This window comes from Hordeum vulgare, chromosome 3H (genome assembly GCF_904849725.1).
Source record: "Hordeum vulgare subsp. vulgare chromosome 3H, MorexV3_pseudomolecules_assembly, whole genome shotgun sequence".
Taxonomy (NCBI): Eukaryota; Viridiplantae; Streptophyta; class Magnoliopsida; order Poales; family Poaceae; genus Hordeum; species Hordeum vulgare.
The window spans coordinates 471,933,277-471,953,435 of NC_058520.1; the positions used below are offsets into that span (position 1 = coordinate 471,933,277).

At 43.6% G+C, this 20,159-nt stretch overlaps 1 protein-coding gene across 2 annotated transcripts; it reads left to right on the plus strand.

Moving 5' to 3' along the window:
• Window positions 1-14,285: 14,285 nt before the first annotated feature.
• Window positions 14,286-19,278, plus strand: LOC123444336 (serine/threonine protein kinase OSK1-like). Of its 2 annotated transcripts, XM_045121023.1 has the most exons (11): window positions 14,286-14,395; window positions 14,876-15,057; window positions 15,648-15,832; window positions 16,084-16,266; window positions 16,370-16,501; window positions 16,592-16,777; window positions 17,381-17,470; window positions 17,548-17,631; window positions 17,736-17,873; window positions 17,961-18,182; window positions 18,774-19,278. In XM_045121023.1, exons 2-11 carry the CDS (start codon window positions 14,883-14,885, stop codon window positions 18,885-18,887), a joined length of 1,509 nt encoding a protein of 502 aa, XP_044976958.1. In that variant the 5' UTR covers window positions 14,286-14,395; window positions 14,876-14,882; the 3' UTR covers window positions 18,888-19,278. The 2 variants fall into 2 exon arrangements, with proteins under 2 accessions (XP_044976958.1, XP_044976957.1); XM_045121022.1 differs by lacking the exons at window positions 17,961-18,182; window positions 18,774-19,278 and having other exon boundaries at window positions 14,315-14,395; window positions 17,705-17,797.
• The last annotated feature ends 881 nt before the right edge of the window (window positions 19,279-20,159 follow it).

Sequence of the window (20,159 nt, forward strand, 5' to 3'; positions counted from 1 at the left end):
ATATTGCCATGAAAACCCAAACACCTGCCCCTCCTAGCTAATGTTGTTTAGCTAAGTAGGTGTGCTCAGCTTCTAATGATAGTGTTGCTAGTTGCAGGTGCCAGTTGTCTCGTGTGTCAACATGAGTATTTGATATCATTATGTTTTAAACTGCTATTTAATTAATGCACCTATATACTTGATAAATAATGGAAGGCCTAGCTTTTGCCGGGTGATTTGTTCCGTTATTGCCGCCTTAGTTTCCGGCTACCGGTGTTTGATTCCATAACTGATCGCTCCTAACACGTTCGGGGTTGTTATGGGGACCCCCTTGATAAATCGTGTAGTGTTAAGACTTGTCCGGCAGGGCCCAACATTGGTTCTAAGTTGCTGATCACTTAATAATAATTCTGCATAGGGAATATCTACCCCGAGGATTTAATCAAAAACCCGGGCCAGTGCTCCTCATGAGTGTTGGTCCAAACTAGAGCACCGTGCGGGGCCATCCTGGGGCAACTCGGGAGATTTCTCTGCCCACCGTACGCTTTGCTTATCCGGCGTGTCCTGAGACTAAGATACGCGGCTCTTATCGGGGTCGTCAACACATCGGGAGGTCCTGCTAGTCTTGTCTTACCTCAGCGATATATCTTGTGTATAGGAATCCCGGTGAAGCTTTGGTTCTCCCCAGAGTTGAGGTTTTCCTCTAAGGAATCCGACGAGATCACGAGATTCGTGATAGAGGATTACTTTGCGGCCCGTGACCGTTTGTGATGGACTAGTTGGAGCACCCCTGCAGGGTTTAATCTTTCGGAAAGCCGTGCTTGCGGTTATGTGGCAACATGGATTATTTGTTAACATCCGGTTATAGATAACTTGAACTTAATCTAATAAAATTGCCAACCGTGTGATTGTCCCCTTCGAAGACCTCTCTTCGATTGGGAACACGGTGGGGTTATGTTTGACGTAGGTAGGTGATCAGGATCACTTAGTGATCATCTAGCCTTCGACCGCTTGCGTAGACCACCACATCTATATCTTTGTTCTTCGTAAGTTAGCCACCATAAATGCTTAGGATGCCGCAACCTGATACGTCCATTTTGCATCATGCTTTCATGTTGATATTTATCGCTTTATGGACTGTTATTATACTTTGTGGTACCATACTTATGCCTTTTCTCTCTTATTTTGCAAGGTTTATTTGAAGAGGGAGAATACCGGTAGCTGGAATTCTGGACTGGAAAAGGAGCAAGTCTGAGTCCTCTATTCTGCGCAACTCCAAATGCCCTAAAAATCAACGTGGATTTTTTTGGGAATATATAAAAATACTGGGCGAAAGAAGTGTCAGAGGGGAGCTGCCAGGGGCCCACAAGCCTGGTTGCCGCGGCCTACGCCCCTGGCCGCGGCAACACGGCTTGTGGGCACCCTGGTGGCCCACTGGTCCCCCTCTTTTGCTATATGAAGTGTTTCGTCCGAGAAAAAATCAGGGTGGAGCTTTTTCGTGGATTCTCCGCCGCCACGAGGCGGAACTTGAGCAGAACCAATCCAGAGCTCCGGCACGATGATCCTGCCGGTGAAACTTCCCTCCCGGAGGGGGAAATCGTCGCCATCGTCATCACCAACACTCCTCTCGTCAGAGGGGAGTCATCTCCATCAACATCTTCATCAGCACCATCTCTTCTCCAAACCCTAGTTCATCTCTTGTAACCAATCTCCATCTCGCGACTCCGATTGGTACTTGTAAGGTTGCTAGTAGTGTTGATTACTCTTTGTAGTTGATGCTAGTTGGATTACTTGGTGGAAGAGTTTATGTTCAGATCCTTGATGCTACTCATTACACCTCTGATCATGATTATGATTATGCTTTGTGAATAGTTACTTTTGTTCCTCAGGACATGGGATAAGTCATGCTGATAATAGTCATGTGAATTTGGTATTCGTTTGGTATTTTGATATGTTGTATGTTGTCTTTTCCTCTAGTGGTGTTATGTGAACGTCGACTACATAACACTTCACCATCTTTGGGCCTAGGGGAAGGCATTGGGGAGTAGTAAGTAGATGATGGGTTGCTAGAGTGATAGAAGCTTAAACCCCAATCTATGCGTTGCTTCGTAAGGGGCTGATTTGGATCCACTTGTTTAATGCTATGGTTAGACGTTGTCTTAATTCTTCTTTCGTAGTTGCGGATGCTTGCGAGAGGGGTTAATCATAAGTGGGATGCTTGTCCAAGTAAGGGCAGTACCCAAGCGCCGGTCCACCCACATATCAAAGTATCAAAGTAACGAACGCGAATCATATGAACATGATGAAACTAGCATGACAGAAATTCCCGTGTGTCCTCGGGAGCGTTTTTTCTCTTATAAGACTTTGTTCATGCTTGTCCCTTGCTACAAAAGGGATTGGGCCACTTTTCTGCAGCATTGCTACTACTTGTTACTTTTTACTTTTCGCTTGCTACGTTTCACCTCACTACACCATCACTTGTTACCGCTACTTTCAGTGCTTGCAGTTATTACCTTGCCGAAAACCGTTTATCAGAGCCTTCTTCTCCTCGTTGAGTTCGACACTCTTACTTATCAAAAGGACTACGATTGATCCCCTATACTTGTGGGTCATCAAGACTCTTTTTTGGTGGGTTGCCGGGGAGGGAAGCGCCTTTGGTAAGTGGAATTTGGTAAGGAAACATTTATATACTGTGCTGAAATTTATTGTCACTTGTCACTATGGAGACTGTTCCTTTGAGGAATTTGTTCGGAGTATATTCACCACGAACGGAAGCACGAGGAGTTGCTCCTCAACCTGAGGTACCTACTGAAAATATCTTTTATGAAATTCCTTCGGGTATGCTTGAGAAACTACTGGCTAATCCTTTTACAGGAGATGGATCTTCACATCCAGACTTGCATCTAATCTATGTAGATGAAGTTTGTGGTTTATTTAAGCTTGCAGGTTTGCCCGAGGATGAGGTAAAGAAGAAAGTCTTTCCTTTCTCTTTGAAGGATAAGGCGTTGACATGGTATAGGCTATGTGATGATACTGGATCATGGGACTACAGTCAGTTGAAATTGGAATTTCATCAAAAGTTTTATCCTATGCATTTTGTACATCGTGATCGGAATGATATAACTTTTGGCCTCATGACAGGGAAAGCATAGCTCAAGCTTGGGGGAGGCTTAAATCAATGCTATATTCATGCCCCAATCATGAGCTCTCGAGAGAAATTATCACTCAAAACTTTTATGCTCGGCTTTCTCATGAAGATCGTACCATGCTTGACACTTCTTGTACCGGTTCTTTTATGAAGAAGGATATTGACCACAAGTGGAATTTATTGGAAAGAATCAAACGTAACTCTGAAGATTGGGAGCTTGAAGAAGGTAAGGAGTCATGTATGAATTTCAAGTTTGATTGCGTTAAATCTTTTGTTGAAACAAACACTTCTAGAGACTTTAGCGCTAAGTATGGACTTGACTCTGAGATAGTAGCTTCTCTATGTGAATCTTTTGCTGCTCATGTTGATCTTCCCAAAGAGAAGTGGTTTAAGTATCTCTGCCTGTAGAAGTCAACATAGTTAAAACCAATCTAGTTGAAGAGAAAGTCATTGCCTTTAGTGATCCTATTGTTCCTTGTGCCTACGCTGAGAAACCACCTTACCCTGCTAGGAAAAAGGATTCTTCTAAAGCTCCAACTGTGATACGTAGGGGTTACATTAGACCACTTGCACCCCCTGAGGAAATTAGAGTTGAACCTAGTGTTGCTATTATCAAAGATCTCTTAGCCGAAGACATAGACGGGCATGTTATAAAATTCTGTGAGGACTCCGCTAGAATTGCTAAACCTCACGCGAAAGACAAATACAGACCTGTAGTTGGCCTGCCCGTTGTTTCTGTCAAGATAGGAGATCACTGTTATCATGGTTTATGTGATATGGGTGCTAGTGTTAGTGCAATACCCCGTTCCGTATATGATGAAATCAAAGATGAGATTGCACCTGCTGAGTTAGAAACCATTGATGTCACTATTACACTAGCTAATAGAGACACTATCTGCCTTGTGGGAATTGTGAGAGACGTAGAAGTCCTGTGTGGTAAGGCGAAGTATCCTACTGATTTCCTCGTCCTTTCTACTGCACAAGATAGCTTTTGTCCCACAATATTTGGTAGACCCTTTCTCAACACTGTCAATGCTCAAATTGATTGCGTTAAACAGACTATCATTGTTAGTTTCGAGGGTGTGTCTCATGAATTTAACTTCTCCAAGTTTGGAAGACAACCCCATGAAAAATAGTCGTCTGGTAGGGATGAAATCATTGCTCTCGCCTCTATTGTCGTACCTCCTACGGATCCTTTAGAGCAATATCTGCTTGAGCATGAAAATGATATGCATATGGATGAAAGAGATGAGATAGATAAAATTGTTTTAGAACAATATCCTATTCTCAAGAATAATCTGCCTGTTGAACTGCTTGGGGATCCTCCCCCACCAAAGGGTGATCCTGTGTTCGAGCTAAAACAGTTACCAGATACTCTTAAGTATGCCTATCTTGATGAGAAGGAGATATATCTTGTTATTATTAGTGCTCACCTCTCGAATCACGAAGAGAAGTTGTTAAAAACTTTGAGGAAGCACCGTGCTGCCATTGGATATACTCTTGATGATCTTAAGGGTATTAGTCCCACTCTATGTCAGCACAAGATTAAAACCGATCCTGATTCTAAGTCAGTTGCTGATCATCAACGGAGATTAAATCCGAGGATGAAAGAGGTCGTGAGAAAAGAAATATTAAAGCTTCTGGAAGCAGGAATCATTTATCCTGTTGCTCATAGTGATTGGGTAAGTCCAGTACAATGCGTACCTAAGAAGGGAGGTATCACCGTCGTTCCTAATGATAAGAATGAACTAATCCCACAGAGGATTATTACTGGCTATAGGATGGTGATAGACTTCCGGAAACTGAACAAGGCAACCAGGAAAGACCATTATCCTTTGCCATTTATCCACCAAATGCTAGAAAGGCTATCTAAACACACACACTTCTGCTTTCTAGACAGTTATTCAGGTTTCTCGCAAATACCTGTTGCACAATCTGATCAGGAGAAAACCACTTTCACCTGCCCCTTCGGTACCTTTGCTTATAGACGTATGCCTTTTGGCTTGTTCAATGCACCTGCCACCTTTCAAAGATGTATGATGGCTATATTCTCTGACTTTTGTGAAAACATTGTTGAGGTTTTCATGGATGATTTCTCCGTTTATGGTTCTTCTTTTGACGATTGCCTCAGCAACCTTGATCGAGTCTTACAAAGATGCAAAGATACCAACCTCGTCTTGAACTGGGAGAAGTGCCACTTCATGGTTAATGAAGGCATCGTCTTAGGACACAAAATCTCTGAGAAAGGCATTGAAGTTGATAAGGCTAAGGTTGATGCAATTGAGAAAATGCCTTGCCCCACAGATATCAGAGGTATACGAAGTTTCCTAGGTCATGCTGGTTTTTATAGAAGGTTCATTAAAGACTTCTCTAAGATTTCTAGGCCTCTTACCAACCTCTTGCAGAAGGATGTTCCTTTTTTTTTGATGAGGATTGTGAGGAAGCTTTCGAAATACTTAAGAAGGCCTCGATAACCGCACCTATTGTTCAACCACCTGATTGGAACTTGCCTTTTGAAATCATGTGCGATGCTAGTGATTATGTTGTTGGTGCTGTTCTAGGACAAAGAGTTGACAAGAAGTTGAATGCCATTCACTACGCTAGTAAAACTCTAGACAATGCCCAAAGAAACTATGCCACTATGGAGAAGAAGTTTTTAGCAGTCGTGTTTGCATGTGAAAACTTCAAATCTTATATAGTTGACTCCAAAGTCACTATTCACTCTGATCATGCTGCTATTAAGTACCTTATGGAGAAGAAGGACGCTAAGCCTAGGCTAATCAGATGGGTTCTCCTGCTACAGGAATTTGATTTGCACGTTGTTGACCGAAAGGGTGCTGATAACCTGTAGTAGATAACTTGTCTAGGCTAGAGAATGTCCTTGATGACCCACGACCTATTGATGACAGCTTTCCTGATGAGCAATTGAATGTCATCAGCACTTCACATAGTGCACCGTGGTATGGTGATTACGCAAACTATATCGTAGCCAAATACATACCACCCAGTTTCACCTACCAGCAAAAGAAGAAATTCTTCTTTGATTTGAGACACTAATTTTGGGATGATCCTCACATTTATAAGGAACGAGTAGATGGTGTTATTAGACATTGTGTGCCTGAACATGAACAGGGGCAGATCCTGCAGAAGTGTCATTCCGAAGTCTATGGAGGACACCATGCTGGAGACAGAACTGCTCATAAGGTATTGCAATCAGGTTTCTATTTTCCCACTCTCTTCAAGGATGCCCGTAAGTTTGTCTTGTCTTGTGACGAATGCTAGAGAATAGGGAACATCAGTAAGCGTCAGGAAATGCCTATGAACTATTCACTTGTCATTGAACCATTTGATGTCTGGGGCCTTGATTATATGGGACCTTTCCCAAGTTCCAATGGGTATACTCACATCTTAGTTACTGTGGATTACGTCACTAAGTGGGTAGAAGCTATCCCCACTAGAAATGCTGATCACCACACCTCTATTAAGATGCTTAAAGAAGTCATTTTCCCAAGATTTGGAGTCCCTAGATATCTGATGACTGATGGCGGTTCACACTTCATTCATGGTGTTTTCCGCAAGATGCTCGCTAAGTATGATGTCAACCATAGAGTTTCATCTCCTTATCATCCTCAGTCTAGTTGTCAAGTGAAGTTGAGTAATAGGGAGATCAAATTGATCTTACAAAAGACCGTCAATAGATCTCGAAAGAATTGGTCTAGCAAACTTGACGATGCACTATGGGCTTATAGGACTGCTTATAAGAATCCCATGGGCATGTCGCCGTATAAAATGGTTTACGGTAAGGCCTGTCATTTACCTCTTGAGCTGGAACACAAAGCTTATTGGGCAATCAAAGAGCTCAACTTTGATTTCAAACTTGTCGGTGAGAAGCGGATGTTTGATATCAGCTCATTAGATGAATGGAGGGCCCAGGCATATGAGAATGCCAAGTTGTCCAAGGAAAAGGTTAAGAGATGGCACGATAAAAGAATACAGAAACGAGAGTTCAATGTAGGTGATTATGTCCTGCTATACAATTCTCGCTTAAGATTCTTCGCAGGCAAGCTTCTCTCTAAATGGGAAGGTCCCTACGTTGTCGAGGAAGTATATCGTTCCGGTGCCATAAAAATCAATAACACGGAAGGTAATTTTCCTAGAGTGGTAAATGGGCAAAGAATCAAGCATTATATCTCTGGTACTCCCATAAATGTTGAGACCAATATCATCAATATCATAACTCCAGAGGAGTACATAAGGGATGTTTATCAGCCTGTTTTAGACCCTGAAAATGAAGAGGTATGTGTTTCGGTAAGTAATTGGACTCCGAAACTTTTCCAATAGGAATTTTTCTCCGTTTTGGAATTTATGGAAAATTAGAAAAATAAAAAGCAGTCCGGAGAGCGCACGAGGCGGCCACAAGCTTGGTTGTCGCGGCCTACCCCTTGGCCGCGGCAACAGGGCTTGTGGGCACCTCGTGTGCCTCCCGGACTCCGTTTTCTTGTGGAGCACTCCTTCTGGTCCATAAAAAATCATTATATATACGCCCGAGGGTTTTGATCTCCGTATCGCGCAGTTTTCCTCTATTTTTGTTTCGAGCCAGTTGTCTGTCGCAGATTTAGAGCAAAGATGTCTCAAGAATTTGTTGGGGAGAATAATCTCCCTCAAGTTCGTGAAGAAGTAGATGCTAATCTGAAAAGAGTAGAAGTCACGGAAGCCAGGGACAAAGCTAAGGAGAAAACCCAAGCTAGGGAGGAAGTTCAACCTATGTTCAATATTGAAGACGTTGAAGGAGTGGATTTTCTCCAACCCTTCCTCCACGTGTTGTCTCCATCCTTGATTGAACTCTTGAGGTTTTGTGAAACAACTCGTGCTCGCAATATTTCCCTTTCTCGTGAAGTTGTTTTGCTGGAAAACCATGTCGCAGATCTCCAAGGTATAAATCAAAGATTGATAGCTCTCTTGGAATCAAAGGCAAATACTCCACCACCATCACCACCAAAGGAAGACAACTAAGCATTGGTATGGGAAACTCCCTTGGCTTATGCCAAGCATGGGGGAGTTGCCCTGGTATCATATCACCTTTATATCTTTTGCTTTTACCTTTGTTTTAGTTCTTTCCTTTTTAGTTTTTATTTCTTCTCTTAGTGGAATAAGTCTTTAGTGTTTAGTTTGAGTCTTTTGCTTTGTGTCTCCCCCGATGTATTCGAGCTTGCAAGCTATATAATAAATAGTATGTTAGTCAAGGGCTTTGTTTTGTGTCGTGATCAAAAGTATGAAAAGAACGATAGCATGAAAGATCATGAGATGATCTTATGGAAAGTGATAGCTTCACATATAACAAGTATGATGATTGAAACTTGTTGAGAATAGACCGACATATACCTCAGTCATTGTTGCAATTAATAAGAAGTAATAAGGAAAGAGAGGTTCACATATAAATATATCATCTTAGACACTTTCTATAAATGTGAGCACTCACCAAACTATTACATGCTTAGAAGTAGATGTTAGACAAGGAAGACAACATAATGAATTGTGTTTGCTTGGTTCCAAACAATGTTATATGATTAGAGATCCCTTAACATGTGACGATTGCTTCCACCTCATATTAGCCAAAACTCCCGCACCAAGTAGAGATACTACTTGTGCATCCATAAACCTTCAACCCAGTTTTGCCATGAGTGTCCACCATACCTACCTATGGATTGAATAAGATCCCTCAAGTAAGTTGTCATCGGTGCAAGCAATAAAATTTTCTCTCTAATATGTATGATCTATTAGTGTGTGGAAAATAAGCTTTGTACGAACCTGTGATGAGGAAGACATAAAAGCGGCATACTGCATAATAAAGTTCTTAATCACAAGAGGCAATATAAAGTGACGTTCCTCCGCACTAAGAGGACACGCAACCAAATCTCAAAAGCGCATGACAACCTCTGCTTCCCTCTGCGAAGGGCCTGTCTTGTACCTTTACTTTTTGCCCTTGTAAGAGTCTTGGTGATCTTCACCAATTCCTTATTTAGCCTTTTTCTTGGTGAACGTCATATGCTTGGGAAAGATCTATATTCATATATCAACTTGGAGACGAGTACTTATGTTTTATTATTGTTGACTTTACCCTTGAGGTAAATGGTTGGGAGGCAAAATTATAAGCCCCTATCTTTCTCTGTGTCCAACTGAAACTTTGCTACCATGAGTACCACGTGAGTTGTAACAATTATGGAAAACAAAAGAGATGATTGAGTATGTGGATTTGCTTTACAAGCTCTTATTTGACTCTTTCTGATGTTATGATAAATTGCAATTACTTCAATGACTATGGATTGTTGTTGGCTACTTCTCGGTAAGGTTTTTATTTCATACTTTGCTTTGTGAAGGAATTGGTAATTTCCCATAAGAATCTCTATGATGTATTGATGTTCTATGTGTGATCATGATGCCCTCATGTGCGTATTATGTTTTATCGACACCTTCATCCCTAAGCATGTGGGCATGTTTATGGATCTTGGTTTTCGCTTGAGGACAAGCGAGGTCTAAGCTTGGGGGAGTTGATACGTCCATTTTGCATCATGCTTTCATGTTGATATTTATCGATTTATGGACTGTTATTATACTTTGTGGTACCATGCTTATGCCTTTTCTCTCTTATTTTGCAAGGTTTATTTGAAGAGGGAGAATACCGGCAGCTGGAATTCTCGACTCGAAAAGGAGCAAGTCTGATTCCTCTATACTGCGCAACTCCAAATGCCCTGAAAATCAACGTGGAATTTTTTGGGAATATATAAAAAATACTCGGCGAAAGAAGTGTCAGAGGGGAGCTGCCAGGGGCCCACAAGCCTGGTTGTCGCGGCCTACCCCCTGGTCGCGGCAACAGGGCTTGTGGGCACCCTGGTGGCCCACTGGCCCCCCTCTTTTGCTATATGAAGGGTTTCGTCCGAGAAAAAAATCAGGGTGGAGCTTTTTCGTGGATTCTCCGCCGCCACGAGGCGGAACTTGAGAAGAACCAATCTAGAGCTCCGGCAGGACGATCCTGCCGGGGAAACTTCCCTCCCGGAGGGGGAAATCGTCGCCATCGTCACCACCAACACTCCTCTCATCGGAGGGGAGTCATCTCCATCAACATCTTCATCAGCACCATCTCCTCTCCAAACCCTAGTTCATCTCTTGTAACCAATCTCCGTCTCGCGACTCCGATTGGTACTTGTAAGGTTGCTAGTAGTGTTGATTACTCTTTGTAGTTGATGCTAGTTGGATTACTTGGTGGAAGAGTTTATGTTCAGATCCTTGATGCTACTCATTACACCTCTGATCATGATTATGATTATGCTTTGTGAGTAGTTACTTTTGTTCCTGAGGACATGGGATAAGTCATGCTGATAATAGTCATGTGAATGTGGTATTCGTTTGGTATTTTGATATGTTGTATGTTGTCTTTTCCTCTAGTGGTGTTATGTGAACGTCGACTACATAACACTTCACCATATTTGGGCCTAGGGGAAGGCATTGGGGAGTAGTAAGTAGATGATGGGTTGCTAGAGTGACAGAAGCTTAAACCCTAATCTATGTGTTGCTTCGTAAGGGGCTGATTTGGATCGAGTAGTTTAATGCTATGGTTAGACGTTGTCTTAATTCTTCTTTCGTAGTTGCGGATGCTTGCGAGAGGGGTTAATCATAAGTGGGATGCTTGTCCAAGTAAGGGCCGTACCCAAGCGCTGGTCCACCCACATACCAAACTATCAAAGTAACGAACGCGGATCATATGAACATGATGAAACTAGCATGACAGAAATTCTCGTGTGTCCTCGGGAGCGTTTTTCCTCTTATAAGACTTTGTTCAGGCTTGTCTCTTGCTACAAAAGGTATTGGGCCACTTTGCTGCACCGTTGCTACTACTTCGTACTTGTTACTTTTTGCTTGCTACGTTTCACCTCACTACACCATCACTTGTTACCGTTACTTTCAGTGCTTGCAGTTATTACCTTGCTGAAAACCGTTTATCAGAGCCTTCTTCTCCTCGTTGAGTTAGACACTCTTTCTTATCGAAAGGACTACGATTGATCCCCTATACTTGTGGGTCATCACAACCTAAACACTGAACCTTCCGCACCTAATAACTTGACTAGTTTCGGTACCAAGGTCATAGATTGCTGAGTCCCCGTGGCTCACAGATTACTTCAACACACCAACACGTACAGGTACGCCCGACGCAGGTGATCCGGAGGCCACGCAGCTGGCGTGGCAGTACAATGAGGAGAACGACCGCATGTATGTGAACTATCCAGAAGACTGAGGCCGTGGTCGTGATCGTGGGCAAGCATGCGGGATAGCATAGCCTTTTCTTATGTTATGTAGTCCACAGCGGAACTACCTTGTCTGAATAAATGTGTGGATGTAACTCTGATATTATCTATGTGAGATGGCAAACGATTCCCTATTTGTCATTCGTATATTATGTATGAGCTATGTTTTATCTTGCTTGCGAAACGCATAGATGCGATTCTTTCCTTTTGGGGGCATCGCCCCCTAAATAGGAAAGGACCGCATCTTAGTTGTTACACGTTGCCTCTCATCCATGCTCACGCACAACATTGTCACCCTGAAACTCAAACCCTTGATCACAGAGACGTTTTGGACGCTCATCCTCTATGATCATGTTGTGCATGATCACACAAGTTGTCATCACCTCCACAATTTTTTTGTGCTCCATATCTCGCATGATATCGAACAATGCCCCATCGAGATTGAAGCACGCCAAAGGTACGCTCTACATATTTTCTAACACTCTCCTGTTCTTGGGCAAATATATTTCTCTTTACTCTTACAGGATTGGAGACTGTCTTCACAAGAGTAGACCACTGTGGATAGATGTCGTCATCTAGATAGCATCATTGGTGTATTGGTGACCATTGCTCTCAACATTGACCTCTGGGCAATTGCCTTCTGCCATCCTAGAAAACACCGAAGAGCGCTGGAGCACATTGATATCGTTGTGAGATCCGGCCATGCCGAAGAAAGCATGCCAAATACAGAGATCTTCGGAAGCCATGACCTCAAGTATGATAATGCAAGCTCGGACATGGCCCTTATACTGCGCTTGCCAAGCAGAAGGGCAGTTCTTCCACTTCTAGTGCATACAATCTATGCTACCAAGCATCCCTGGGACCCCCCTACCCGCATTCATCGACAACAACCATGTTGTATCGGCAATAGTTGGCTCTCTGAAGTACTCCGACCCAAACACAGCTATGACAGCCCTACAGAATCTATACATGGACTTAAGGCAGGTCGACTCACTCATCCGAACATACTCATCAATGAGATCGTCGGCGACTCCATATGCAAGTACCTGAATGACAACACTGCATTTCTGATAAGAGGAGAAGCCAATCTTTCCAAGGGCATCCGTCTTGCACTCGAAATAGTTATCGTACTCAACCACCTCCTCTCGAATACGATTGAAAACATGTCTAGCAATCCGAAAACGACGGCGGAACAAGTGATGTTTGAAGAGCGGATTTGGGGTCTCGAAGTAGTCTTTCCAGAGTAGGAAATGAACACTCTCCCGGTTGCGATTCGGTGCCGACGTGTGCCCCGGTATGGAGCCCTTAAACTGTGACCGCTCCATACTTACATGGTCATGGACGACCAATGTAGCCGCCACCATCTCCTCATCATCAGATGAAGAATTATTTGAGTCCAAAAGAACGTTATAGAAAAAAAATTGTTCAAGAATTCATCTGGTTTGTCAGTTAATTGGCGAGTTAATCTCTACTCATCGGGTGGCCGAATCGAATAACACCTATTCATCGTGTTAACTTGCCAGACCGATTAAATGGTTTGTCAGACCGATTAAATGGCCCGTTAGATCAATTAATCATTTGTCAGGCCGATTAAACATTGTTGGCCCGCTAACTCATGGGATAAACAAAGCCTGATTATTTGGCTTGTAACCCTTTCTAGCCTCTCTTACTCACAAAGAGCTAGGGTTTAGCACTCCACCCGCTCCTCTCATCCCTCCCGACCTAGATGGCGGTTGACCAGGTCCTCCACGACACGCTGTCGCTTCCCCTATTGCCATGTATGCCGTCTGGTTCTCTTCTCCTTTTGTGCACTCCTACTTGTCCTCCTCCTTCGAGACCCGCACCACCGGCAACCGACCCGTTTAGATGCCATGCGAGCCCGCCATCACCTTTCATCGTGTGCCATCTATTGTTAAAAAAAATGTCGCCCTTTGCTTCATATTTGCATCCTAGATTTTTTTTCTCCATGCAAAATTTGCTTCTATTGAGTTTAAAATTACATCGATTAATGATCGACCGACTAATCTGGTTAATAGGCCGATTCAACGGTTAATCGCTACTCCTAAGTCGAGCGAGCAGCTACTAGTTTATGATTTCCTCAACGTTGGAAAAATACTCGTCATCGGAGTCCATTTATACCTTGGACAAAGCGTGGAACACCTTGCGAGCGTTATGGAAGACTCCTGCTCAAGAGGAGCAGCCCGCCGAGAGAAAGTGGCGGAGCTGGGCGACGACCGCGGGAGACGAGGCTGCTGGAAGGTGAGTCCGTGGGATGGATGGCTGACGGCGATGGCGAAAGCAGCAACGGGGGTCGGAGGCGGGGGGTGCGCGGGGCCGGTCTGGTGATTTGAGGGCGAAGGAGGAAGGGGATACCGACGTACATGACTCCCATGCTAGGGAAAAAGAAGGCCACACAACGCACGTGTTTGCTTCGTGTCCACGACGATGCAAATGCCGCTTAAATTAGACCTGCAATAGATCACAAACGATGAAAAACGAAACACATCCATTTGAATCAACCCATTAAACCAATTTTTGTATTCACGACGACTCAAACGTAGTACCAACACTGTTGAACCCGCACCGCTCACCAAGCACCAGCGCACCGGGAACAAAGAACCGTCCCGTCGCGTCGCGTCCACCCCGGCGGAAAACGACAGATCGCGATGGAATCCTCCCCGACCCACGCGCCTCTGCCCGTTGTCCGATTGGCCTCCCCACCGCACCAGCGAGTCGCACGAACCGGCGCGCGCCACGGGCGCGCGCGCGCGGGCCCACCCGCAGTCGCCGTCGCCGTGGGCCCCCCCCGGTGTTGCGGGAATCGAATCTCTCCTCCCCCTTTCCCCCGGTCCCGTGAGCGACGCATCGCTCCCCAGTCTCTCCGCCCCCCTCTCCCTCTCTCCCTCCGTCCGCCCTCCGCATCTCCTCGCCGCCGCCGCCGCCGCCGCGCCTCTCCCCGGGGAGCCAGGTAGGGGATCCCACCTCGCCACCTCTTCCCTTCCCCCGCCTCCCGAGCCCCTCCCCGTCCGAGAATTCCGCGAGGCGCTTGGGTTTTTGGGTGGACCGTGAGTTTTTCTTTCATCGCTCCGGGAGCGAGCGGGATTCGCTCGCCACCTAATCCGCAGATCCGTGAGCTCCCGAGCTTAGCATGCCGTGCTGGTTTCTCGGCGTTGCTGCGGGTCTCAGGTTGAATTGGGTGGGAAGAGCCGGAGCTCTGTTCTGGGGGGAAATGGCCCTTCTCCTTTCGGAATTAGAAGCATTTCTGCCCGCGTTTCATCCCCAGCGGTCGGAGGCGCGGAGTTGCAATTCAACTCACGGACCAGCTGGATCTGTCCTACTTAAATGGAACAGCCAGCGCGCTTTATTCATGCCGCCCGCCGTTAATTTTGTACTGTGATATCCCAGTCTTCGTTTCCTGAAGTGTAGTTTGGTGTGATTGCGATTTAAGGTGGAAGATGGAGGCAGGCGGCAAAGATGGCAACCCTTTGAAGAATTACCGTATTGGGAAGACCCTGGGGATTGGTTCCTTCGGGAAGGTCAAGATTGCTGAGCATATCAAAACTGGCCACAAGGTGGCCATCAAGATCCTTAACCGCCGGAAAATAAAAAACATGGATATGGAAGAGAAAGGTTGGTAATTTCACTTGCTCTGCTGAGCTCATTCAGTTGGTATAGGGCTTCCTATTCTGTACACCAACATAACACACAATTAGTTTCTTTCTGTGATGTTCTAGTTTTGCTCCTGTTGTATTAATTACCACTCATAAATGGAAATTTGGCATGCTACTATTCTTCTATTAATAACATATATTCCCTGTGATCCAGCTGTTGTAGTAATTACCATTCTCATAAATGGAGTACTGTTGTTTTTCTATCTTTACATTGATGTAGGGAACTATGATTGACATGAGCAAGCACACCAGCCATGTGAATGTAGCACCGCTCTTGATTATCAATTTCGTATAGAAACTGTTTAAGAAAATATTCACTGCTCAAGTGTGCTATTATATAGCTATCATTATTCATCATGTGGAAGGACATATTTGCGTGGTATTTCTCTTTTACTATTGGAAGGGGTAAATGGTTAATTTGCAACCTTGAACAACTTTTTCTTCCACTCCACCGATTATCTGTTACCTTCTGTTCTTGTTTGTGTCTTATATAGTTGTTTGATCTAAAATGAAGCCTCCAGATAATTTTGTTCCATTCTTTTCTTGCAGTGAAAAGAGAGATCAAGATATTAAGATTATTCATGCACCCGCATATCATCCGCCTTTATGAAGTGATAGAGGCACCAGCTGATATTTATGTGGTTATGGAGTATGTTAAGTCTGGTGAATTGTTTGATTACATTGTTGAGAAAGGTAGGCTACAAGAGCAAGAGGCCCGCCGTTTCTTTCAACAGGTAAGCTCTCTTTTATTCTTGAACCCTTTATTCTGAAGATTGTACTCAGCGTCCTAGTTTCTAGACTCTAAAGTTTGGATTAATCTTTTTTTTTTTGTTCTTGTTTGTGACTTATTTTGATGATGTATCAACAATGGCACGTGAAATATAGTTTGCTAGGAATTCGCAGAGTGCAGACACAATAATGATGTTTATCATTCCACTCAGACCCTTGAATGTGACTGGTTACTTTGTTTTCTGTCTTTGTACAGATCATATCTGGTGTTCAATATTGCCACAGAAACATGGTGGTGCACCGCGATCTAAAGCCAGAGAACCTTCTTCTGGATAATAATTGTGATGTTAAGATTGCGGATTTTGGCTTAAGTAATGTTATGCGTGATGGCCACTTTCTTAAGACAAGTTGTGGTAGCCCAAATTATGCAGCTCCCGAGGTATACATCCTTGAACTATTTTCAGACACAAAGGACATGGCATCATTTATCTTTGTTTCTAGTCTCTTTGGTGTCACTGTATAATATACTTTCTGTTATCTAGGTTATATCTGGAAAACTGTACGCTGGGCCTGAAGTTGATGTATGGAGCTGTGGTGTTATTCTTTATGCTCTTCTATGTGGTACTCTTCCATTTGATGACGAGAACATACCCAACCTTTTTAAGAAAATAAAGGTTAGCAAATACCTGTGTAGTTTGTATTTGAATGGTGCATCGGTGCCTGATTCTAGTGATATTAATAATATATTCCATTTTTCATTTCAGGGTGGAATATATACACTTCCGAGCCATTTATCAGGCCCAGCAAGGGATTTGATTCCGAGGATGCTAGTTGTTGATCCTATGAAAAGGATAACCATTCAGGAAATACGCGAGCATCCATGGTTTGAAGCTCAACTTCCACGATACTTAGCAGTGCCTCCACCAGATACCGCACAACAAGTTAAAAAGGTATAATTAGCACTTTGCACCGCTTCCTATATGGAACTCAGTTGAACTATGATATAGAGTAATAGTGTTTCTCTGTTTGTTAGTTATGCCAAATATTCCGCTAGTATTTTAGTCCGTAAGGATATTCTTATATTGTTGATATCTCCTTTTTGGGCATTAACTTGGTTAATTTTATATGTGGTGAAAAATGTGTCCATCATTTTTCTTTATGATTTATAATGGTGTGTTATAAAGTTTTATTCTGGGGTCTGTACATTACCCTTCTGCCTTGTGCCATTTTATTTACGAACTTTTACGTAAAATTCCTAATTAACTACTCCCCCCCCCCCTCTGAATTTCACGGGGGTGGGCCCCTCCTACCCCCATCTCCAATTCTAAGTTGCCATCAGGCTAATCGCGTAAGACTACGTAAAATCCTTTCGTAGTTGTACCATTGCTCATGCATGGGAGTGCTCACTGGTTTCTTAAATTTTTATATGTATTGGAGTCCATCTTGCAGTTCTCTGTGTGACTGTCCAGATGGGAGCTGGCAGATTTTTTTATTCGCGTATTGCTTCATTTAAGCCCTCGAATAATGTGTTGGTTTCTCTCATGATTTTGTAGATTGATGAAGAATCTCTTGGTAAAGTCATCAGTCTGGGATTTGACAAAAACCTGTTGGTTGAATCAATTCATAATAGATTGCAAAATGAGGTAACTCTTTTTACGTTCTGTTGTCTGCATATGCCTGTTACATTAACGATTGTGACTAATTTATCTGCACACTGCAGGCAACAGTTGCATATTATTTATTTTTGGATAATAAGAATCGCACAACAACTGGCTATCTCGGAGCTGAATATCAAGAAGCTATGGTGAGTTACTGTGTTCACCTCTTTGCCTCCCCTGATTCTATTTTAATATTCTGACTGCTGCATGTGTTGTTAGATTATTGATTTCTATTAACTTTGGCATCAAGGAATCTTCATTCTCACCCATTACTCCAAGTGAAACACAAAGTCCAGCACATGGAAATCGGCAACAACCATATATGGAATCTCCAGTTGGCTTGAGGCCACATTTTCCAGCCGATAGGAAATGGTCTCTTGGGCTTCAGGTAATCTATGTTTAGTTTGGTTCTGGTGCTTTTGTTAAGCTATTTCTTCTTATATTTCAATTAACATTTTCGTATTCATTTTGACAGTCTCGAGCACATCCAAGAGAAGTTATGACTGAAGTGCTCAAGGCTCTGCAAGAACTGAATGTATACTGGAAAAAAATTGGACACTATAACATGAAATGTAGATGGAGTCCTGGCTTTCCTGGTCAGGACAATATGAATCATACCAATTATAACTTTATTGCAGAGCCTATTGAAACCGATGACGTGGGTGACAAGTTAAATCTAATTAAGTTCGAACTTCAGGTAAATTGCAAATCCATCTGTATACATCCAATGAAAAGTCCTGATGCAAATACAGCGATGTGATGCATGAGTACTTATGCGTGTCTTTCTCCTTATGCTTAAACAGTGTACCAGATCTTGACCTTTTAGTCACTAAGAATGCTAGCAGCCCCTTGCATTTCAATGCTTGTCTCTACATGATATTTTAAGTTTTTAACTAGGAAGTTATACACACAAGATGATAACTCTTCACATATCCCTGCATCTCTTTTACTTTGAAATCGGCGCAATAGGTTCATGAATCTATCACAATTGGAATTATATTTCCATTGTATACACGCACCCCTGTTTCCATACACCTAATGCTTGCATGCCTCCACTTGATGCTTACTGCAATGAGTATCATACGGAAACCCAAACTCAAACTCTCATTATTCGCGTCGCATCTTACTTCAGTTGTGCGTTTGATGATGATCCCGACATGCCTCCACAGGCCTATACGATTGGAATCACATTTTTCTCTTTCCTTTTTCCGCTTATGCATTTGAAACAACATGTTCTCTTTTATCTGTGTTGCATCCTCCTTAGTTGTCTCTGTTTCTGACATTGCAGCTTTACAAAACAAAGGACGAGAAATACCTTCTGGATTTGCAAAGGGCCAGCGGGCCGCATCTCCTCTTTCTTGATCTATGTGCCGCCTTCCTAGCGCAGCTGAGAGTCCTCTGATACCAACGTGCCCGGGGAATGTATGTTGTACCACTCTAAAGAGATGTAAATAGTACGCTTTCTCCAGCGGATCAAAGTTGTGGAGTATGTAGACATGCGGAGCTGTTGTGTGCTCATTTCGGCGCCTATAAGCTGAATTTAGACCTGGCAAGTGAAGCAAGCAAGAAACCAGTGCCATCAGGTTGTTTCCAGCTGCCGCCAAAGGCACTAGGATATAAAAGTATTATTGATTAATCCTATTTTGGCCCCTTGGGACATACTGTACTACTCTACTGCTGTTTACCTGCATGTAATTTTTACTGGCTGGGTCTCCAGACCAGACCACGCACACCAATAATTTCTTCAGTTGCAATGGTTAATGAAAGCTAAGCACATGCAACTCTATACTGCATCAAGTTTGTTGTTTATATACTGCTTCGGGGTGAGGTGGATTCTTTGCCAGTCTAATCTCTGCTGCCGCGTCCATTGATTGCAAAGCAGCGTGGCACGTCTGTTGAAGAATCTTCCATAATCGTTCGGTTTAGCGTGGTCAATCAGTACAGCTGTGCCATTGGCTGAGAACAATGCGGCAACCACCGTGGAGCGTCGCCTAGTAGCAATTTTAAAACATTCAATCTGTTTCTGCAAATGCAAGCTTGCTCAGCTTTGGACACCACCACGATGGGAGGACACTTCTTGCACGCGACCGCGACGGCACAATGTTGGCAGCCTGCGACTCGGGCTCCGGCTTGGATTGAGTTCTTTGGAAAGGAGAAAACGCCTCCATGCAGATCCTCTCCATTCGCTTGCTCTTGCTTTGAATCCACGCACCGGTCATCATCAAGCAAAGCTATTAAAGGCTTGTTAATCTGAACTGCCTTTTAAACGAAAAATGTTCCCTGCATTGCGTTGCGCCAGAGCATCTCCAACTGAACAGATGGAGTAAAACAATGACAATGCCCAAAAAAACTGCCGTTTAGGAACCAAAAAAAAAAAAACAGCTTCAGCAAATGATGTATAAAGATTTGGGATTGAGATCCGGTAACATGCAATAGACATGTCATCAATGAACAGTAGCAGTCACAATGCCCCCTCTTCATGCGACCTTGTCGAGAATGAACGACACGAGTAACAAGACACGTTCCCCCCCTCCCGCGGCTAGGGTTTGTCTCCTGCGAGGCGATCCGATCGCCTTCGAGTTCTGTCCTACTTCGATCGTCCTTGGTCTGTGCCTTCGCCGTCCCTGGCGGACTCCCGAGACCGTGTACGGATGGCGTCCCCCTTGGATGCCCA

What these genes read in the sequence shown, in the direction of transcription:
- LOC123444336 (XM_045121023.1), top strand. Translation starts at nt 14,883, where the DNA reads ATGGAGGCAGGCGGCAAAGATGGCAACCCTTTGAAGAATTACCGTATT. An exon ending in CCCGCCGTTTCTTTCAACAG is followed by an intron (nt 15,833 to 16,083) that starts GTAAGCTCTCTT and finishes GTCTTTGTACAG; the next exon opens with ATCATATCTGGTGTTCAATA. An exon ending in CTGAATATCAAGAAGCTATG is followed by an intron (nt 17,632 to 17,735) that starts GTGAGTTACTGT and finishes TTTGGCATCAAG; the next exon opens with GAATCTTCATTCTCACCCAT.